The 23,824-nt window shown below is 41.4% G+C and overlaps 1 protein-coding gene across 4 annotated transcripts in view; it reads right to left on the reverse strand.

The window, feature by feature from the left end:
• EXOC4 (exocyst complex component 4) overlaps nucleotides 1-23,824 on the reverse strand; it is a 413,600-nt gene that overhangs the window by 289,871 nt on the left and 99,905 nt on the right. For 2 of the 4 annotated variants that reach the window (XM_040594462.1, XM_040594464.1), the window contains exons 8-9: nucleotides 14,535-14,680; nucleotides 9,784-9,872 (exon numbers count right to left, since the gene is read on the reverse strand). In XM_040594462.1, the coding sequence (XP_040450396.1) occupies nucleotides 9,784-9,872; nucleotides 14,535-14,680 (235 nt within the window). Of the gene's footprint in view, nucleotides 1-6,385; nucleotides 6,579-8,813; nucleotides 8,879-9,783; nucleotides 9,873-14,534; nucleotides 14,681-23,824 lie in introns of those variants that run through there. The other 2 variants (XM_040594463.1, XM_040594465.1) reach the window with 2 other exon arrangements.

Genomic DNA, 23,824 nt, shown 5'->3' on the forward strand with positions numbered 1-23,824 from the left:
ACCCCTGAATTCAGTTCACCTAGTGTTCACTTTAAGTTATACCCAATTAGAAATTAAGCATATGAAAACATACAGACTGATTTTAATGGATATGAGGACTTGAACATCTCACTGAACCAAGCTGAGATGGCTCAGTACCTCCAAAAGCCTAGTCATCCTGAAAAAAAAACCTGCAGGAAATTATACAAAACAGGATATTATAGTTTACAGACATAAACATTTTCTACCTATTCTGCTTTAATCTGCATAATACAAAGTAATTCCACATCGTCTTTGTAAATTTACCACAAAGCCCTCAAATTCTTTAGTAATCCAAAACTCAGAGCCCAAAAGAAGCTGTAAATAGGTACCTTGAAAATCAATGACTGCATTCTAGACAAGGCATTGTGACATAGTAAGTCCCAGAAAACCTGAGTCTCTCAGCCCAGAACTGTAACAACACAACACAAACCAGACCTTGTCAGAGCAACCTCCCAGCAATATTAATAGGACTGAAGCACCCATTTGGGGGGGTATTTTATAAAATGAGCACTTTTTCAACATGCTTCCTCGTATCAATAGGGGAGCAACACATAGCACTAATGGGAGAGTCATGAAGATGAATAATCCAGGCTTATGACAGAACTCGTAACTTATTCCAGCATCTTTGATTTTCAGTCTTCATTTGAGAAGCTCCTTTAATGATAAAACACCTTGATTCCTGGCATTTTTGGTCTTCTTACTAAATAAAAAAAACAAACCCAAGTGGCATCTGGCAATCTCCACAGTAGACTACTAGAGGCCCTTAGGCTCTGAAGTGACTTGAACAGGGTATGGGGCCAAAGACTAAAGCAAGAGGAGCTTCATGTCAAGTCCAAGGACTTATTTAGAAGCCCTGGACAGAGACCCAAAACTGAACACCAAAATATTGTCATGGGTGAAGGGTAGAGTCCATTGCCAAGGCCACATCAGGGAGCAAAGCACAACTGAGCTGTGCTGCCAGGCTTGCATAAGGTCCCACCTGTGAAGATAAATTAAAGGTGCAAGCTAAAAGCGAGCTTCCTTAATAACGTCACTGCTGCTAAAAAGGATGCAGTAGCTGTGGGCACTGCCAGGTAAGACCCAGGACCAAGAATGTGGCTAACATGGCTGCTGACAATTATCTTCACAATACTTGTTTTCATGAACAATTTTGCTCAAAAATAAATAGTAATAAGAACTACTGTATGGTCATTTTAAAAAGCAGACAGATGATTTCCCGTTGTCTCGTGGAGATCTAACTGGCACTCTCTGAACTCGCAGTAGTCAGTAAATATCGACCTGCTATCAAAACTAACTTGTACTACCTGAGCCTGCTCAAAGTCTTTGACCCAAGTTAAAGAAGAGACTTCGCAGCCCAAGCCTGACTTTCAACACCTTACATCTCCCTGAGAAGTGAGAAGAATTAAGTGGGAGATGTAAACCTCCCCCAACCCTTAAGTGTTCTCTAGAAGTGACAGAGATGCCCTGCTGCTTTTTCACAGACCCTGACAGCTGGCCAAGGTCAGCCTTTAATAAGCAGTAATATATGTCCTCAGACACCAGCAATGGATCAAAAAACATTGTTTAAAAAACACACCACATACTCACTTAAAGGAACGGAGACAAAGTGATATGTCTATTAAAATGATTACACTGCCTCGTTCCCCTGGATACAAATATTTTGAACATTCAAAAAAAAACCAGGCACTGCAGGATTCTCAAAATACATCGACCGGGAAAGGCAAACTAACCCTATGAAAGCAATGAAAACCTGTTGCTGTAAATCAAATGCAAAACGTGTTCTCACTAACGCCAGGACAAGGAAAACTCTTTGCACAGCAAGGAGGGCACTAACAAAGCAAAGGGTCTCTCCTGCTTCCATTTTTAGCCATCTCCCTCCTTTTTTTTGCCTCCCTCTGAATTTTCCATAGCTTTAATAACAATCTCATAGGCAAAAATCAAGAAACAAATTATTTTCTTACACATAATCCCCCTTTTGCTGTCAAGTGGCTGACCCTAGTTTGATAATCTCATTTCCTGAGACTCAAAACGCTGGAAATTTAAGCTTCCTAGAGTGTTAATTGTGGCCCTGCTCCATTGCTAATCAAAAAATTGGATGTTTTGCATGAAAATGCTGCTCTAATTAATTCTCAGTCATAAAGCGCCCCGGTTTTAATAACCCCTTCTTGATTGGATAGCCTTTGAAGAGACAGTGCAGCTAATCCGCTAAACCAGAAAAAACACACGCAGAGGAAATAATAAGTGGGCTTACAAGGTCTGAACTAGATGATTGCATTAATACCGTCAAACCACAAAAAAGCGATTCTCTCCCCTCTCCTCCCCCTCCAAGCTCAAAGCAAACTGTGATCCTGCACATCACGGGGAGACAAAAGCAGCTGCATGACAGGAGATACATAACATCAAATCTTTTCCCGCTCCTTAGCATAACCAGCTTCCTGATTCTTCAGCTGGTTATTCCCCATCCTTTTCTAACTGATATTTTTAACTGGGACCATCCGCTTGTCACGTCGTCTCCTTTAACCAGAGAAGAATTATATTGCTTCTCCCCCTCCTCATTGCCCCTGACTGACAACATATTATCATACACATTTCTAAAAGGTGCTGAACTGAATTTTCATTATCCAAAATGTCAAGATTCATTTTTGTCACTGGCAGACACAGCTGGCTCCCTCCAGCAGCCCTTTGGTGAATCCAAATGGAACAAGGCACCTACAAATAACTGCTTTTTCCCCAGACCTGGCCTTACATTGTGTCCTTGTCATATCAGATACCATTTGCCTCCACTGCTATTTCTTGGCATCAATTTCTTAATTAGCAGAGTTTCTCTTTGATTTCCTTAATTACTTAAAACCTTATGGTAAGAAATTTTCAGGCTTGGACTGAGAACATGTATGAACAGCATAGTGGCAAGTAACTCAAATCCACTCCCCATACTTAAATTTGTATCATAGGGATGTTCACGGCTTCCCATCTATCACCTGACAAACAAGAAAAAAAAAATCCGTAGAGTTTCTACTTCTGAGAAATAAGGTTAAAAAAAGGATCCAGTACCTACTGTCTCATTGCAACAGCTCTGACTCACCATTCTTTGCCAGAGTTGGATGTGATACACCGCCTTTAATTTTGTAGCCCTCCTACCGATTCACTGGGACCATGCTTGATCATTTAAACTTGCAGAAATTGGGTATTTCTGAGCGTCAACAGTTATGCCTGAAACCGCTCAGTCAAGGTCCAAACTTCTAGCAAGATCCACTGCAACCCAGGAGACAAAGACACGACCAATATTAAGAGACATTCAAATGAGAAAAATAACATTGCATATGGTACCTGGCAAAAAAGAAATCTTACATATAACATGCATAGCTGAACTACCAGCCAACTGTGAGACATGGGAGTGTTGCATAATCTTAATCCACAAGACACTCTTGCATTAATTTTGAAACTCCAAAATGAAAATCTAAGTTCATATAATACTCTACTATTACCACCAACAGAAAAGTAACCATGCAAGAGTTTGGGGCATTTAAAAACACCTCTGACAAACTAAAGAAACTTAAGAAAACTGAAGCAAGGGGAATTACCCAAAATTTTTAAAAACTAGAAAAAAAGAGTACTGCATCACAGCGTGTTGTACTGCAACACAGGGATGTTCTGGACAGAAACTGCATAAACTTCAGAAAGAAATAAAGAATTTTTGCCATTTCAGTTCATCACGCAAAACATGCCCAGTAGCTGGGGGAATACGGCTTCGGGGCATTCATTTCATTCTTTGTTCTATTAAAAGACTTACTCTGTTAAGTCACTTAACTTTTTTCTGCTTTTCTTGTACAAGCACTGCCCTACCTTCCAGTGGCAGTAAGAGCAGAAACGCGTCTGCACAATGCTCAAGTAGTAGGATTATAGAGGGGACAAATTCTCACACAAAAAAAACCAAACCAAAAAAAACCCAACACCCAAAAACAAATGAAAAAAGTCACAGGCACAATCACAGAATGGCTGGGGTTGAAAGGGACCTCTGGAGATCACCTAATCCAGCCCACTGCTAAAGCAGGTTCACCTCTAGCAGGCTGCACAGTCGCATCCAGGCTGGTTTTTTATGTCCTCAGAGCAAGAGACCCCACAGCCTCTCCAGGCAGCCTGTTCCCATGTTCTGTCACCCTCACAGTAAAGTTATTCCTCATATTCAGACGGAACTTCTTGTGTTGCAGTTTGTGCCTGTTGTCTCGAACTGGGAATCCCAGCACCGGACCCAGCACTCCATACGTGGCATCACGGAGGCAGAGCAGAGGGGGAGGATCCCCTCCCTCGCCCTGCTGGCCATGCTCCTCCTCATGCCCCGCAGGGTCCCAGGGACCTTCTTGGCCCCAAGGGCACGCTGCTGGCCCAGGGGAAACATGCTGTCTGCCACAATAATACAAGAATATTTTCAACCCTCTTACACAGCAAAAAAGCACTTGCAGAATCATAGAATCATTTTGATTGGAAAAGACCTTAAAAATCAAGTCCCACTGTTAACTGAGCACTGCCAAGTCCACCACAAAACCACGTAGGCAGTGATTCCTCAAGATGCACTGCACAACAGCATCCTCCTGAGCTCCCAGGGCAGCACACACATGGCTGGGCATGGCAGCAACCCTGGGGCTGCAGAGCCGCTTCACTCAATGCATGGCTATGTCAAGTGTGCCCAAGCCACCATTTACATGAATATATATTAATACCATGATATACTCAGAGTCAAACCAGTGCTACTTAACAAAAAAATGAAAGGTGATTCTGACGCTTAATTCTGCTCTCATCGTCCTTCCCAGGATGATGCATGGCATACCACAGCTTGCACAGCTATAATCCAAATAAAATCTTACTCTGCAAAGACACTGAGAAGTTTAATTAATGCTGAAGTGCACTGAGCTTCCCCAGCAAATAAATAAGCCCAAATTTTAAGAGGTGCTGAGCAGCTGTGGAGTCCATTAACATCCATGGGAACAACAGCTGCTTGGGAGCACTTAACATTTCATTCTTAAAAACGGCCCAGATGTACACCACCAGCAAAGCTGACCTTCACATGAACTGCTAGGGCCTGCACGCGCACAGATAACAGAGAAGCTGGATGCTATTTTCCATGCCGATCAGCACCCTCGAGGCTCTTTAGATTTTCACAGCATGAAGAAACATCTTTTCCCATTTCTACTGATAAACTAAACTGAGGCCACAGTCACCATGAGCACAATATACAGCCACACGAATTCCCTACGGCCACAGGAGTCTGAAACAATACCCAGCATATCTAGAAGGAGCCCATAACCATGCCAGAAATTATCAGCCAGCAGTGAGCAGCTTGGTGCACGGCTGCTGGCGAGACATCTCATGCCCTCAGAGCTCACCTACCCCGGGTCTTCCGAATCCCATGCACGCAAGGCTATCCACAAGTAAGGAAGATCACTAGCTAAGATACAGCACCTTCTGAAACAAAGATTATCATTCACTGAGCTTTCCATTTTCAGTTATGTCTCCTTTCACTTCTGCTGGCGGCTTGTGCTTATTTTTTTATATATTTAAAAAAAAAATAAAAATTGACTGGCACCTCCAGAATCCAGCTCCTGCCACTGCCCCTCTCCCAGCCACAAAAAATGGAGGTGTGTAGACCCATGGAAGACAGACTTCAAGACACTTGTGCAAGGCAACTGTGGCGGTGAAGGCTGCTACATCATATGAAAGCTAATCCTTGCAGGTATATACAATGCACAAATCATGTGTGTACCATGCTCAATATAATGAAATTAAAACTTGGATTAGTGCTTTTAAAAAACATTACCATAATACACCATCAGAAATCCAGACATGCACAGATACTACCCAGAATTGTGGTCTTTATTTTTGCTTGAAAACATGTTTTGTAGACAGCAGTTACATTCAATTTAACAAAAACAGCCTCCAGGCCCCTGCAGACTGTCTCCTGCCCTACTGTGCAGCCCCAGTGACATCCTCCTACTGTCTACTGTCCTCTCCTGCAGTCCTTGACCTCCCTCAATGGCAAGAAACTACATTCTTCTTTTACTCCCAAGAAATCATTGGTAATTGAAGGCAGCAGTGGAATGAAATAAGGTGCACACACGGGATTCATTCCACCAGTCAGCGACAAGCAACCATCCACCTCTGTGGTGAAATAAAGCAGCATTTTAGCGTAGTTTCCAATGAAAGTGCTGATCTTCTGTGTCTGTCCAGCTGGTCATCCCATCCTGAAAACAACTGCGCTGGTGAGCCGATTTCTGCCAAATGTGGCAGAGGCATTGATCTTAAAAGCAGTAAATTCTTAGAGGTATTGTAAAAGCACACAGCCACATAGACGAAAGCACGATAAAAGCGTGCCTCCATGGAAGGGAATGCTGCAGCGAGGATGTGTTAGCTTTCCATGCTGTTGGACTTACCAGCCAGGAAGCAACCTGCACATTTGCTTCCAGGGCACGAGGCTGCTTGCTTGATCCAGTCATGGTACATGCTGCTTTTTGCTTGGTTTGGGGGACAGTAGTTCAGGGACATAAGCAGGCACTGGTGGGTGCCTGGAAGAAAAATGTGAGGGGGATGAAGGAGCTTTAGAGACACAGTGAGAAGTGCAGCTAGCAAAGGAAAGGTGTTGAGGGAGAAAAGGTGGCACATCTGAGATGACCAAGGCTTCAGTCATTCAGCTGCTCATGGAATAAGCTTACTCATTTTTAAAATATACCTGCATTATTTATCATAGTCTATTACAAAAAACATCATATTTGACAAATGGTAGGAGAGGTCCAACAAAGAAAATGTAAATTCCTCAGCCAACACATAGCCAAGATGGGCTCCTCGGGGGAAGGGGGGCGGGAGGGGACGGTAGGATACAAGAAGCTTAATGATGGACATTACTCGTTGTGTACAGAAGAAACCACTTCTGACACTATCTCCAACAACCTGGGGAACCACATGTATTAGTCTAGAAAGAGGCATTTCAGTTATGTACTTCCTTCCCCCTGCCCCCTCCTCTTTTTAAAGAGAGCTGTCAAAAAACTTGTGCATTCATCTTCCAAGGGAAAAAATACATGGTCAAAGTCCTCCTCCTCTTGATTTCAGCAGAATAAGACAAGAATTCCATGCCTGTATCAGGTCCCTTTCTCCCACTGAGGGATAATATGTGCCTTATGCACCGCACTATTTCAGTCCAAATGAAAGAGGTTAATGACAAAGCGTCACTCTGATCTCCACACATTTTAAGGCTATTTAAATTAAATTCTTATTTCAAAAAGTTGGCATGAGCCAAACTTTTATAAGTTCAGGGTTTTTTGGTGTGGGTTTTTTTTTTTTTAATGCATATGTTTCTTTGAAGATCTTTTCAGGAAAAAGATTTCCTAAGAAGCCACCCTCCCCCTGCTGCCACTGAAAAGTCATCCCTGTGGATAAGGCTGTCAGGGAGAGAAACTGTGGCATTCACAGAAGAGAGTGTCACATGCCTGCTTTCCAGGAACCTGATTGAACAATTAAATTGTATTCCTCTTTAAAAGAGGTATTAAAAAAATGCAGATCTTGCTGTGGCCTGGGATTTGGGAAGATTAACGAGCTACCTAAAAGGGAACAGTAGCTTATAATAGAAAGAGAGGATAGTACATTTTTAACATAAAATTCAAAGGGAAACTTTTCTTGATGGTTAAACTGCAAAGATTTCTCAGCAAAGTCATCTCATCTATTGTCCCTATTGACTCCCTACATTGACTTTTTGTCACCCATTGCATCACGTTCAAGCTCTTCCAATTCATCCAGGAAGGGCAATATAAACTTGTCCTATCCACACTAATTCCTATATTTTGTCCTTTACTTCTTTGTCAGCTTGCAGGCTTTGTTCTTTCTAACCCTGTGCTAGCTCAGTGGCTGGAAGTCTGCATAGCTCTTTTGCATCCCCCTTTCTTGAAAACATTCACAATCTCCCACTCATGACAAATGTTGCTGCAAGATTTGTCTTGTATCAACAAGGAGTCACTCTTTCATGAAATCTGGCTGTGCCCACCAGTAAAGGGTTCTGAACCCAGAAAAGAAGCTAATTAAAACCAAATCCTCAGTTCAGTCTAACACCAATGGTAACCACAAAAAAACCCTTCTCTCAGCCACAAGGTACCTGGAAAAGGTTAGAGATGTGGAGTGAGTCAGGTCAGGGTGTTGGAGGCAACCAGGAACAGAAGGCAACAGGACTCAATCCAAAGAGACCTGAAATTTGTGAGGCAAGCGTTGCAGGTTCCCTGATGGCCCCATCACTGATCCAAACTTAGTGCTCTCAACAGCTTCAAAATTCTTGGCATCAAACCCACATTTCTCCCAGGCAGTCTGTAACAGAGCTGTTAACTGTGGAGAAGCAGCTACTTAAATCCTACTGCCCACTGGTACAAGAAAATCATGATGCAATAACAATTTGCAGCATCCACTGAACTGGGTAACTTCTTCCAGTTAATCCTAGGCACAAGAGCACGTGACAGATTTTGGTGGAGAGAACCTGAGTCTCAGAAGGTAAAGAGCTGTAAGCTGAACACCTTTCAAGTGAGTATTAATGGCAATACCATGATTTAAAAGACAGGTATCTCCACTTTTGTTTTATTCCTATATGTTGTCAGATCATAGTGTAGACAACTGTCAACTTCAGTAGCTGCATTTCAGATCCTTCCTTCACAGTCCATCCAGCAGTATCTGAATATTCACCACAGAGTGAATCACTATATCTTTAATCACCAGTAATAAGATCATCTTTGTTGAGCCAACTAAGTGAAGCAATCTGTCCACAAAAATCTCTGTGTCTCTCATGGCTTCCTTTCATGTTCTTGTGGGTTTAACTTGTTGCTGAGGACAACTGGGTTATAAGAGGAGGAAGGGAACAAAAAGTCACCCAAAAATTGTCTTGTGAATTATAAAACATCCTCAATTAAAAGCCAGCTGAAAATTGTCATGGGTAATATTTCAAGGGGAAATTCTACCCTTGTCCATCACTGTAATACTTGAAGAGTATATATTATTTTATTGTTATGATTCCTCAGTAACAAACTAGAATAGATGATACAAAACAATTTCAGTCTTGCTATACATTGCCGTTATAGCCTTAAGATAGATATTCCCTTGATTTTGCTCCCAAAACCAATGTTTTCATAAATTACATCATTCATGAGAAAACCATGGGATGATGTCATACTCAGAGGAGAGAACACTTCTCTGTGTATAGACAGCACTTGCCACAGGCAATATAAAACAGCAAGAGTAGTCCAGCTCTTCAAATTCACGGTTTTCAAACACTCTACGGTTCTTCATCTTCAAATGTTGTACAAAAGACAAAGAATTGGCCACTTTAGTCAATACAACAGAAATCTGCAACTTCAAATATGGGATGCTTGAGCTCGGCTCCCAAAGCAATCCAGAGTAAGTATCAAATTCAGCACACGACGTAAGGGAATAAACTGCAGATGAGGAAGCAGGCATTAGCTCCATGAATCCAAAAGCAGCGCTCATGGTGAAACTGTTTGCATTTCACCCATTGTTTTACAAGTCTCTTGACCTCTAGCTGAAAATGCAGAGGGAATGAAGAGAAACCCTGCTGCTTCACAATGTAGTAATAATAAATAAGCAGAGCTCAGAAACTGGAGATATTTAGACAGCCTGCATGGCAAAGCAGAAAGGTATTAATACCCTGACATAGCATGGACAGGATATTCAAGCTCCTGCAAAAAAGAATTATCCGAACTAGCACATTATCTGTTTTCCCACCTTGAAGTTCTCCACTTCTGCTGTACAGTTCTCTTCTCTGCTCACGCAAATAGGCACTCATGCTAATAGCATGGGAGGAGGACTCAAACCTGTAATTAAAAATAAACAAATAAATAAATAAATCTAGTCCGTTAGCCATCTGAAGAAGCATCCTTCCTGTAAGCACCAGTCAGCCCTAAACAGAAAGGACTACTTCTCTGCATGCTGGAGCAAAATTATCACAGCAGACCAAAAGCACATTTTTCCTGTAAAACTCCATCACTGATGCACCACATTCTGCCACCCTCAATGAACACAGCTCTACCAGCCGCCATCTGTCACAGAACAAGCAAAACTAGCAAGCTGCAAAAAGGCTTTACCCTTGGCCAGATTCTACTACCCATGCTATTTTTCCATCCTCCCGAGGCCAGACCACCCTGCTCCTTGTCTCTGCTAAGTCTGGGTTCTTCCTTTTCTAGGCTCCTCCTTCATCCAGCACCTTCCCCTACACCTCAGGGCTATTTAACCACTTAGCAGGAAGGAGCTACAGCTGCACATCATCCATGTCAATCAACCCACTGCCGCTGAGGCAAGGCCACAGCTGCGTGTTGTCAATGTTAAGCAACACACTGCCTTCATTCGTCTACAGCCACCCATAACACCAACCTGCCCACAAAGCACAGAGATGCTCTATTAGCTGGGAGCACCTAGGCATTTAAGTAGGAATGGCCCCTAAAACTGGTAAAATCCAAACCAAAGCCATAAGCTAACACCATCTAAATTGCTAACTGACCTATACATAAAAATTAAAAATAAAAACCTAAATTTCTCCTGGAAACTAGGGAGCAATACGTTATTTAGTATTTATCATATGGCTCTAATACTCCAGAAGGACCAATCTGAAAGGCAGACACAAATATTTTTCCAACTACTGTAGCCCCATGAACATGATTTTTGCCACTGACAGTGAAAGGCCACAGACTGGGCACCAAGCTGATGCTGCAAGGTCTCAGACATCTCTGGGCTGGCCGTGCCCTGAGCTGGGTGTCCCTGGGATCACACGTGTCCCGCGGCCAAGGGGCTGGTGCCCACCTGCCTGAGCTCCGCGCTGGGGACACCCGGCACGGCCAAGGGCTGCCGCCCCGGGCAGGCGCTGCCCAGCAAACACCAGCCCTTGGTGTGCCCGGGCTGGGCGCTGGGCAGCTCTGCCCTGGTGCTGGGCACCGGGGAGAAGGGAGCAGGCGGTGGGAACAAAGCATCTTCACATAGCTATAGACATAAGGCTTAGAGGGAGGGAAGTCATCTTTCACGAACATCAAACTTCTGGAGGTGAAGATCTCACAATGTTGATGACTTGCTGTTAACAGCCCTTGGCCCCTCCCTACCCCTTCTGCTAAGGAAGACTGGATCAGCCCTAGTGCTGCCCTGAGGGACACTGGAGAGATGAGCATCACACCAGAGAAAAAGGGCACGCATTTGCATGCGTTCTTGTGCAACAGTGTTAAGGTTATTACTATTAATGAGGCTTTTCTGCTTTAATTTGGACTGAGTGTTAGTATTATTGCAACTGAACGAATAACAATTTATCAAAATAGAACAAACACTTAAGACTTTAATTAAACAAACAGTAAATTCTTGGCTCCATATTTATGATGTGCTCTCTTTTACCCCTAGTGAGATATTAAGCATAACATTATCACCATGGCCTTCACCAGGCATCAAAATCAGAAGCTTCAGGACAAGGCAAACTACAGCAATAAACTTCAGTCTCCTCCTTGAGACAGAGACTGAGACTATTCCTCAGAGGCCTGCACTGGCTTTTGCTGCAGGATCTCATCACGTTCACTTCTTTCCCACAGACATCCAGTTTCTCTCCCCTGTTTCCCCTCCTCTGCTATCTCCTTCATCTGCTCTTATCCCATGTTTCGACTCACGCTTTGGTCCTCTGCTCTTGTAACTTCTTTCCCCATGCTGATCCTTCCATAGCAAAGCTTTCAAAATATTTTTGTAGTACATAGAATTATACATAATCACAGCCAAGCCTGAGACTGATGGATTGGGTGTTCAACGTCTGCTTGTAGAATTCACTCCTTTCCCACCATGCCCAATTTCCATCTTGCAAACCTGACCTGTAGAGAGATGGCAACCTGAATGTGCACTTGGCTACCTTTCGGAAGAGAAGACAGATTGGTTCATGATTGCATGAACTATATAAATTCCCAAAGTACCCCTTGTCTGAAGTTTTCTTTTTGAAGCCAACATTAAAAAACGAAATACATCATGACTTTTTTATTATTATTATTATTACACAGGGAAACAATGACTCAAAGTCTTTTCCAAATGCTAGCTACCGATTACCAGAGAGCGGGACACAGTTGCAGAGATTTTTCCCATTATTGCTAGAACACACAACTAGTGTTCTAGTACTAGTACTTAGTATTTATAAAACAAGACTACAGCAAGCTATCGCAGGACATGGCACAAACACCTGCATCCATTTGTGAGTAAAAAGCGAGGTGGAGCCCTGCCCTAAGAGACTTCTGAAGTGAGGACTTAAATGCAGATATTCTGATGACAAGTGGAAGGCTCTTCTGATTTGGACAGAGCTAATGGAAAGGCAAGAAAAAGCGCCTTGCAGCCTGGCATGAAAAGCACTGAAGATGGGAGAGGAGACAAGAATAACACTCCATCAAACATGTACATCCCTCAGTGGACTGAGAAATTCCATTTCAATGGAGATTTCCACGGATACAGTGACAGCTGACAGAAGACAGATAACCAAATAAGAGATCCCAGTAAGTACTGCTGTCACTGCGGTGCTGGCAATGACTTTGTGACAAGACCATGAGTGGTGAGAGACATGCTGCTCCTATGAGGTTATGCACCTTCAATTTAAACAATTATACCCACCTTCACTCTCTGCTGACAAACTAATATACAGCCTTAAATTGCTGTAGGTGAAACACAGCATCCTTATTCCTCAAAGTGAACTGGTCCAAGTACACCCAAGAACAGACAGTATGAAAAGATGAGCAGCCCTATTTTGCTTCAATATACATCTGCAAGCCAGAGTAAATTCAGAGTGTGTAATGTTCAACCCAAATAGCCAAACAGCCATGAAAGTGTTAATTAAAAGAAAGGGTCGTGGGGGAATAACCATGGGTTGACAGGGACAGGAGGCACCTCTGAAATCCTCCAGGTAACGGTTAGCCTTCTAATAACAGAAGATTACATAGAGAACTCATCCTGTGCGAGGGAGAGAAAGCAGTGCAGAAGAGTTCTAACTGGGGCCTTAGGTACTACTAGAATACAGCCACCAGATATATATATGCCTATGGGGAAAACCACAGTGAGTTCTGGATAATCAAGAAATAAGTTTTAGCTGGAAAAAAAAAAGCCCAGAAAACAACGAACAATCTGTAAACAGGATGCAGAACACAAAGCTCCCCTCCCACTTGCCCAAAACAGGCAATTACTCTCAGGCTTTCCCTCTACAGAAGTCCCTGGCATTATTTCCCTACCATATAACAACCTACTTCCAATCACAGATGAGGGGTTCTTTATTTAAAAAAACACCCAGACTTCATGGATCCCCATCTCCAGCAAATAAAGGGTGAAAATACCAGCTCACTTCCAGTCGCTCCTCCTCCAGCAAATACTCCACCAGAATTTTTTTAACCTTGCACTCTGTTGACTCCAGAAAACAAAGGCACAGAAGGCTAAGCACTGCTTAGATGGGTAGTGAAAGACATCCCAAGCCCTGCAGCAGCTTATAGTCCAGAGGGGTGCCAAGAACCTGCCAGATACACTGCTCCTGCTGCAGCTGAGCATGGTTAAAAGGTTACTGCTCCAAGCTGCTGGCACTCCCCACCACTGCTCCACTCTCTGCTTTTTCCACAAAGCTGCTGTGGAACTTGCTCATACCGTCAGCAACTGTTTTTGAAAAATCTCATTCCAAAAATAATAAAAGAAACCCATCAGTAAAAAGATTATCTTGGCAGTATCGAGTTAAGACCGCAGCCACCCACGGAGTTATGCTGGCAGAGCCGAGAAAGCTGTGATCTTTGAACCTGGAGCACCCACTGCCAAAACAGCACATTTTGGTATTCCCCAAACTCCTCAAGAGGCCAAAGAGAATGACCAGCACATGTAGTTAAGTGTACGAGATGAAAATTCAGCACAGCTCCCCTGAATCTAGGTGTAGTAACAAGACGGCCTCTCCTCTCCTAACAGTACTGCTCACCGACAACTCTTTCCCACTTGTTACTCTTGCACATGAAATTTGTTCCCCCAAATCTTTCCTTTGGCCACCTAGCCTTTCATCCTCTCTCTTACACTCACTTCCCAACCGCTTAATTCTTTCCACTCTGAACTCCAAATTAAAGGAGTTAGTGATAGGATTAACCGCTTAGTCTATCTAGTAATTACATGGTTATCGTAATTCTCTTTGTCCAGTTCCCTTTATTGCTCTCGTTAACAAGTCCTGAATTCACCACTGACAAAGCCAGGCATAACATATCACTGCATGCTTTGCAGCAGCTTGTATAATAGGATCCCAAACCCAGGATGAGCCCTGGAAAGAGCTACACTAAAAACCAGCAATGAATCCATAACAGAGATCTTACCAAGGTTTCAGCTTTGGGCATTGCACCTCCACTTTAAAACTTACACTCCTCTCACACTGTGAAACTATGACTAGCAGCCAGTGTTGTGCAGTACTTGAGGGACCAAAGAGAGCTTAGGCAAAGCTTTAACGTTGTCCCAGCACTTACTTGAACAAAGGGTTTTTAGGTCTTTGTGGTTTCTTCTTTGCGAAGAATGCTGCGAATTCTCTCCCAGAGCTGGCGTAGCTAAGCTGGGTGGATGGCTCCGAAGCAGTGCGAGTGTTCTTCATATCCAGATACTCTGTCAGCAGCATCTGCCAACAGAAGGAAAAGGATCTCAGCATTTGAAATAAAACAGCATTATACTGAAAACTTGAAAGTCTAGGATTACTAGATACTCTGTAAGACTGCAAAACTAATAAAAATCTCAAAAATTCTAATTAACAGAAACCTGGCTTTATTTTCAGAAACGTGATCCTAGGGACTTACATGTCACTGTCTCCAATTTTTTAAAAGCTTGTTTTACGTTACTTGCCCAATTCAGTCTGCTACAAAACCTAGATGGTACCAAAGGTAACTTGTAAGAAGTCCCCACTCCTCCCAAAACTGATTCCAGCAGCAGCAGCAACAAGGAGATGTGGGTGGGTTGCTGGCTGGCCTTTACTGACTGATTATATACCACAGCTCTCAAGGTTAGCAATATCGATCTGTTCAGTTACAAAAGCATATTTTATATATGTGTATGTATGCCTTTATATTTCCTACATAGTTATATGCAGAAATAAAAAACATCCATGCATCTGTTTGGGTACATGTGCTGCATGTCACATATGCTGGGAAAAAATCCTGGTAAAGCTGCAAAAATTGCCCTTTAATACCTCCCAAACCAAACACACTTGTTTTACCATAGAAAATATGAATTCCCACAGCTGCCAGTTCTGCCAACATAGTTCAGGATTGATTCTCCTCTAGCCCGACATACTCAGTAAGTGGTTGGGGGGCCCCTTTGTAAGACCAGGGTACACTCTGTGAAACCCTTAGAGCCCTGAGCAGTAGCCTGATATTTGATGCTATTTAAGCAACTCCATGGTGCAAAAGCAGAAACAGATTCCAAGTCACTTGCTTTTAATTTCCTTGTGTCTGATGATGGAAAGAAACCCCTTAAAAATTAACGTTTGTCACTGCATTCAGAAAGTCACTATTTATTATAAGAAAATTCTACCTGCTCTGAGAATATTACTAATGTATTCCATTTTCATAACTAGCTAGTCAAAGCCCATCAAAGCGTTGTCTGCAATGAAAGGAATACATCAGTACTGTGCTGTCTGGGTTTACATAAATTACATAGGAATAAGTATCTAGGCAAAAGGTATCATGCCCCAAATTAGAAACAATTCAGGATACCTTGGGAAAAAAAAATACAAACACAAAGGAACTTCAACTCCTAAAACATCTCAATTAAAACTTTACCTGAGCACAAGCTTTTAAAATGCAGGCTTATTGTCAGAAGTAAAAAATAATCACTGTGCTAATTTTTAACAGTAATTTACCAAATCCGTTTGTATTTGTATATTTGCATTTCATCTTCTCTACTTGAATTAACAACCTTAAAATCGCCACAAAAATGTAATTAAACCCTCAAACTTAATCAAATTTTGAAAAAAAAAAAAAAGAAAAAGACTTAGCAATTTGTTCTTCCATTATAGATGAAACCCATCTATAATGGATTCCACTACTCCAGTGTCACTTTGTGTCCAAGACTAGGAAATGTTCAGCGTGTAATAATCTTGGCTCCAAGATTACAATAAGCCAACAGAGGTTTGAGCTAGGAACATAATGAATTATCCCTGTTGGTTAAAAACTGAATTACAGAAACAAAAAGATGAGTTCGCAGTTAGATACTCAGAACAGTACTGAAAATGCCACACATTAGGAGAAAGAAAAGAAATTTGTTAATTTATAGTATTACAAGACAGGCAGGGCAGGATGGTTAGACACAAGGCCCTGAAAAAGTCAAAAGCTGTAAAAGCAGCAAAAATAGATGGTTTTGATAACTATTCTCAAAGTTCATCTTTAAGTTATAAAACTCAAGCCTAGCAGAAACTGTGCTAGACAGATCAAAGCTCTTTCTGCTCCAGTGCCCTGTATTCAACAGTTACACAAATTCTTCAGAAGGAAGTAATTAAGTGTAAGCATGGCTGAGCATTTACAATACATAGCCAAGCGGGAGAGAAGTTAAGACAGGAGAGATCTTCAACACACAGTACATTTGGCTTATCACTGCAGCGTAAAGAATAAAACCCTTATAATATTTAAGCAATACAATTAACATGTGGGCCAGTCGGAAAGTCTTGCCAGCTACTTGCTTCAAAAAACAGCCTGAAGTTTTCATTTCTCATTGCGTTGTGCAATGCATGGCCGTCACCCAATGTCATCGACCTCAATTTATTCCCTATGTCTGGACAGTCAGAGTTACCCAGTTGTTCTGCTTCACAGGCCTAGTAGAGGATTTTAATAACTGTAATATTTCAATGTTAAGAGTTGTGGTCTGGCCGTGTACTTATTAAAAGCCACAGCAAGCTAGAACTTCAAAATCCACTTGAAAGGAAAGAAATCCCAGACATTTTCCTACCTATCTAAGTGAACAGGAGCTTTCCTTAACCAACGAACTAAGGGATTTCATGATTTGGTCCCATAACACCTGATTAGTAGTTGCTAAGCCATCAATCAAAAACCTTGTTAGACATTAATCACATAGACGTACAGGAAGATTTATGAGTGACTGTAAAGTTGGCAACATCCCATTCATCTGTAACAAGGACTATGACTTTCTGCTCAATGGTTGAATTCTGCCATCCATGTAGTATATTTACATCAATGTCAAACAAACAAAGCTGTACATGAAGCAAGAGAACAAAGCACTTTTTCTCCAACTGCTCTTCAGAAATTACAATTAATATAAAATGCTTTATTAAAAAAGCAGTGTTTATGGATTTGGAGGATTAATTAAAATCTCAAATTTCAAAAGGTTGTATCAGTATGTGTAGCCTGTCTATCACATTCATCTGATAACAGCTTGCGATACACTGTCTTTCTGAATGGCGATGGGGCAAGAACAAATTTGCTTCTGTGTCTTTCTGCTGCCTGCACTTGCTGCAACTCTTCAGATGTACATTTTTATCCTCTGGCTGAGCCCCACGAGAAGTTGTCTAAATTGTTATGTCTTATCATGCTCAAGATTGACCTATGAACAAAGCATGGGCAACAAAACATGTCTGGCCACAGGGCGACGGCTAAATTCATTCATTATTTGTACGTCTTGAGAGGTTTTAGATGGGCAGCCTGAGCTCTGAAGAAGCTGTATTCTGTCAATTAAAAGCTGTAAATAGGTATTTCACATCCTCATATAGTCCGAATTAAGATGGATGCTGCAGTGTGAACGGTCTGCTCCATCAGAAAATCATGACACTTTCACACTCTGCACCATCAATGCTGATTTTCATCATGCCTTCATATATTTCAGGGGGTCCAGAAAAATCAAATGAAAACTAACACCACACCGTAAGTTTTGCAAGGTTAAATGGGATGACCAGGTAATTACTGGCCTCTCCACCTCATATTGATCAGGGACAAAAATCACAGAATAGATGGTTAAAGACTCTATTAAAAAAGAATTAAGGGAAAATAACAGAATTCATGTCCACCAGCATGGATTTACAGAACACAGATCTTGGCTAACCAGTATTCTTATAACAACAATAAATTTAGCTTTAAGTAAACAGAGACAGATAAAGTTGTATTTCAGCCAAGGATCCGACAAAAGCCAAAATACTGAAAGTCAGCACAGCATCTCCTAAAAGAAAAACGGGCAGGTACATGACAAGATCCTTCACATACAACTAAAAATGAGGAAAGCACTGATACTGGACTTCGCAAGGTCCCAAAAATCTAAATTCCTCTTATCCTTTTGTCCTCTGTATTCCAAGGGAAACAGAAGACCCTTTTCAGAACCCTTCTCTTTTGTTGGATAGAAATCTCCTAGCTTTCAGCCTAAGCTCAGTCCAGCTTTGTTTTTAAAACAATAGTAATTAGAAGAAGTAATTAAAATATTAGCAATCAGACAATGAAAGCACATGCAAGTGTGGCTGCAGCAACTCCCTTCTGGACTGAACGGACCAGAACTTTTCCCATCTCAAATTCCTATGGATATAATGACTGCAGGAGGTTTGTAAATTATAATGTTATGAGGGGAAAATGGTAAATAATAAAGTGAACAAAGTATTAAAAGAATAAAATAGTTTTGTTTTCTATTTTTACTATTTTTCATAATATAATCAAGCTACTATAAGAATATCAATGTCAGCAGAGGTAAATCTCTACATCTAGGGAAAAAAATACAAAAATCATTATTTTTGTTATTGTGTGTGATGGGTTATTGTGTAAAGATGTGACTCTAGCAAATTTGGGAATATTGAAGACAATCAACAACAGAGACAGTCCCAACTGTGATGACAAGAATTAATTAGCTAACTGGAAATGGCTACATAAAGCAGACAGCCTTGTCTGAAGTAAAAGTGTACTGTATCATTCCATATTGGTCTCACACCTGGAATGCCAAAAAAACCCTGGCACTCATAAACAAAAGAGAGATCAAGGAAAAGGGGGTGGAAGGATACACAAAAGAAGCCTAGAAGTTATTAAGAGGCCGGAATGCAGGACTTGGAGCAAAACAAGAAGCCATGAGCTCGGTCTTGTGCGCTTAGCAAAGAGAAGGCTAAGAGGTTACAGTATCAGTCTGCAAGTATGCCACAGAGGGCAAAGCACTGATGAAAAAAATCTTCGCTAATGAATTTTTTTAAAAAAAAATCAAAGGCTGGAAAGTTGAATTTGGATAGGCTTTGGTGAACAGTTAGGCATATATTTCCAGAGCACAATTAACCACTTACATCAAAGGTTGCACTGTACTGTCTTGCCACTGATTACTTTTTTCTCCCCCCACAGTCAAGACTGGACGCCTTTCTAAAATACGTGCCCTCTTTCCAGCAGGAATTAATTCAAGAAAGCACCACAGCTTGTTTTATGCTGAGGTCAGGTGAGAAGATCACAACAGCTCCTTATAATCTAGGGATCTTAATAAAGCTGTCACACCTTTCAGGGCCAGCTCTCAGGCTCTTGCACAAAGAAACCACTAGTGATCAAAGTACTATTGCTACACAGCACTTTTCATTTCCATTTCGAGTTGATACAGGAAATAAAGCCATCTACTGTTAACATTTCTCTTTGGTGAACAGGTTTGTGCTAGTGGAAAGTTCTCACCCAGGCCTGTCTTTGGCAACCACTGGGCATGAAAGTGCAAATGAAGGCTACCTCACTTGTACTTTGAGGAAACTGTAAGAGGTAAAAAACCCACAAAATAATACTCTCAGCATCTGAGGATGTCGCTAGTATTTTGTTATGCTGTTACTAGCAATTGCAAGCCAGATTTATTTTCAGCTTATTGCTGCGTCACACCAGGCATCTGCAGAAATGTTGGCATTTCAGCTGTACTGATGCACTGTGGGCTCTTTCTGAGATGTATCAGGTTCTGAGACTGCTTTGCAGTTACATTTTAGACCTAACAGGAGGAATCAGAAGCCAAGATTACAAAGCAGAAGAGAGATTTCCCAATGCTATTTCAACAAGGAAAGCTGGTTAAAAACAGAACAACAGATTCAAGTTATCCGGGTTCACCAGGGACGCACAGAGATGCCCGGTGACAGCAAACAACAGTGCATGCACTGAGGAAAGGCACAACATTCCTGAGAGAGGATGATATCCTGCCAGAGATTATTTCAGGGGCAATAAAAGCAACTGCAAATGAATCCTGAAAGAAAAAGGCTGGGAGTTCAAGTAGGATACTGTGACATGCACTTACTTCTTTGTAAACATACGAAAAGAGGCATTGTTCTTGAAGAGACTGGAGGTAACTAGCTACTAGCAAAGTGCCAGAATAAGGCAAGAAAAGCAGTGGCATTCCATGCGAGACAGTAGCCTACAGCTAATTACCCAGTAATTTGCTGTATTAAAAGTCTTAATAATTAAAATACTGCAGCAATTGTGGAATTTAACAACAACAAAAAAAGTAACAGCTAATTGAATTCTAAGAGCACTGAGCTTTCTGCATAAGTTACACCACATCAAGAACAGGGGCTGAGTACACACATGGCAAACATGACAAAGGACACAGCAATAAGGTAAGTCTGAAAGAACAAAAACAATTTTTAGGTACCGTGAATACTGTTTAATGCTGCACAACCTGCTTTACCTAATCCTCTTGTTGCCCATGAAATTAATTGAACTGAAACATAATAATAAAAGCCCTTCCAGAATTAATTCTCTCAAGGCATCGCTCAATTCCGTTATTATACAAGAAGCAAGAATTCCTTTTGTTTTTCATTTTTGGGAAAAAGGGAAAAATAACCCTAGAACTGTTTAGATAACGCTATCATTGCCAGTACTACTACATTCATTATCAATGCTAATTGTCAATTAGCACAACTATTACTGTAGACCTGTGAATGTGCATCTACCTCCAGGGAGGAAGGAAGGGAGGGAACAAACCTCAAAACTACTTTAAAACCACCACTTCTTAAAAGCTGTTTTTATTGGCAATGAATCGCACACCTGCTCAGATGGCTTTGGAGAGTTTAAAACCAGACCCTTTTCATTTCACAAGCTTCTGATAACACATGCATGGACTTCACAACCTCAGCACCACAGACTCTGACTCAAGTGTATGGATGAGCTGAAGTCACTTGAGACATACATACTAATATAATGGGTTTCACAGTTGCTAGCACAGCAGAAGTAGAAACCATTACGTGCTGTCACAGTTGACACATCAGGCTGTAGGTTCCTCGAACAAGCCAGCGCGGGCCAGCACTCATTTCATTTTCCCACTCTTTATGCAAACTGCCACAACAGCTTACGCATCTATCAGGAAAGGGACTTTGGTTCTGTAACAAATACCTGGCATAATGATTTAAATAGCCATGTTTTCTGCAAGTGTTCACTAATTAACCCTCTGACGTATCAACACCCCTGTGACATATCATTATCTGACTGAACAGATTTAAAGTGAAACCCTGGTCCTGCTACAAGTGCCGAGACAAACATCACTGACATCCACAGGGTGAGGTTTGCATCCACTAACTTTCTCAGCCACTGAGAGCATGAGAGATTGTGTCTTGCCACTGACAAACACACATGACAGAAGGCCTCTTACCATTACTAACTTCACCCACTCCCCTGTGCTGCTTAAACAGCATTTTAAGTTTCATCATCACTTCACTTGTGGCTCAGAAAATAAGCAGGTAAAAGTAAAAGCTGAGGAGAGACTACAGCAGGTAACCTTATCTTCTGCAAGATGTGAGCAGGCACGTGATGCTGAAAGAGGGCTGCCTCTTCCTAAGTCTTCTTTATAACATAACAAAGAGAACAGGAGCTTGGCCGTCTTTTTTTCCCATCTTTCCTAATAGTTCTGCTGTTTTATTTATTTACCTTAACGAAAGAGAAACAAATACTGATGACAAATTTATTACAGCTACCAATAGTCCACTTGAATAACTGGGTCATAAAACAAACGGACAGTATTTATTTTTCTCCAGGCACATCAACTGTTCAGCAAATACAGATGATGCCAGCAGAAATGATCCAAAAAACAAGGCCACTTTCTCATTTTGGTATCAGGCCCTTAACAACAAAACAAAACAACAGTTAGAAAAAAGCCCAAACCGGAATGGAAGTGGGTGACATGGGGAGCCAGTCAGGACTACTCATTTCCTGCAAAGAAAATCCACATTCAGATGCGTGTTTCCACAGTAAAGCAGACATTTCATCTGCATGCCGATGACTGGAATCAGTGAGACCTACACATTTACACAGCTTGGGGGGGCTTGGTGGAATATCAGTCAATGCGGGGGGCGGGGGGGGGAATAAATCTTTCTGCAATTTTTGACAAGTAAACCCGATTGGCTTCTGGGCAGTAACATGTAATTGCCAGGACTGTTCAATAACTGGATAAAAACATGGGTGCACATATGTGTGTGTATATATATGTGTATTCAAATACTGGTATGTATACACATGTCTACACACATGCATGTATATCTTTAGCACATGGTCCTTCTGATATGAATGATGAGAAGTTGTAAAATACATACAGTCCAGTACAATCCAGAGGATGGATAGCTAGCCAACTGTGTTCTAAGATGAACCAAAAAGCAATGAACTTCATCAGAAAGGCATAATTACCACCTGCTTCATAGACAGCACAAAATGAAGTATTTTCCAGCAAGATTAAAACACACCGTCTTTCAGTTTGTCTGGACTTTCTTTTGTTCACGTAGCATGTAAAAAGGTCAAGGAGGAATGTACGAGTTGAACAGGTAATTTGAGTGCAGATTTCTGGTCTGCAATTATAATTTAGTGAAGCTTCACTGGTTCTGCACGTTTTGAAGGTGGGGACAACACAGTTAGAAACTTGTGTTTATAACTGAGGTAAAGTTAAACATTTTTAAATCACAAAGAGGATATATTCGCTCAAGTTTAGTGTCAACTACACGCCCACCTTTCAGAACATCCTCTGCCTCAGGGAAGAAATGGGCAATTCTAAAGCACAGGAGAAACAGTGTTACACTTAACCCAACTGATCTGAGCTTCTGCTACTCAAACTGGCACATACAATACAGCAGCAGCAAAGAGAGGAAAAGACAGCATGCTGTTTAAATACCAACCATGTTAACTCATGGATAATACAGCACACTTCATGTATTTCATGCCTTCAACTAATTGCTTAAGACATCCTACTATAGTGTAGATGGTAACAGTAGTGTGCCCTCAGTCTTCATTAAATGCCAACTCTTAATAACAGACTCCAAAAGGCCTTTAATTGCATTTAGTCGCAGCTCCTGAACTTTAAAAGTTGTTAATCAGATTTCTATGTAAATGGAATGACGATTAAAGGTTAAGTACAGGTTTCTGAAATTTCAGCAGCTGAAGACGTATTGCCCTTAACAAGAAAGAGAAACTACCAGCCTTGACAGGAACTAAACATCTTAATTAAACACTCAGAAGTACAGTACTTATTTCTGCGTGAAGTTCTATTTTCAAATGTCAAACTTAATCAGGCACTTGACAAAACCGTGCAATATCCCTACAGCACAGAAGAACAAAAGTGTCTTAGGATTCTTTCCTGAGAAACACCTGTATGCCTCCCTGTCCTCAGCTCACCAACAAATTAAAGTTCTCCAAGCCACTTGTCCCAAACAACAAGGAGGGAAGTTTTACGGCTTTAAAACTGCAGAAGTCCAGCTGAGAAATAGAATACAACATTTTTCAACATGTCAGCTTTTCTTCTGCTTGCTTGGTTTATCCCTGTAACAAGTGTTGTGCTGCCAAATAAACATAAGGGTCCTCAT

The sequence above is a fragment of the Falco naumanni genome, chromosome 5 (genome assembly GCF_017639655.2).
Source record: "Falco naumanni isolate bFalNau1 chromosome 5, bFalNau1.pat, whole genome shotgun sequence".
Classification (NCBI taxonomy): domain Eukaryota; kingdom Metazoa; phylum Chordata; class Aves; order Falconiformes; family Falconidae; genus Falco; species Falco naumanni.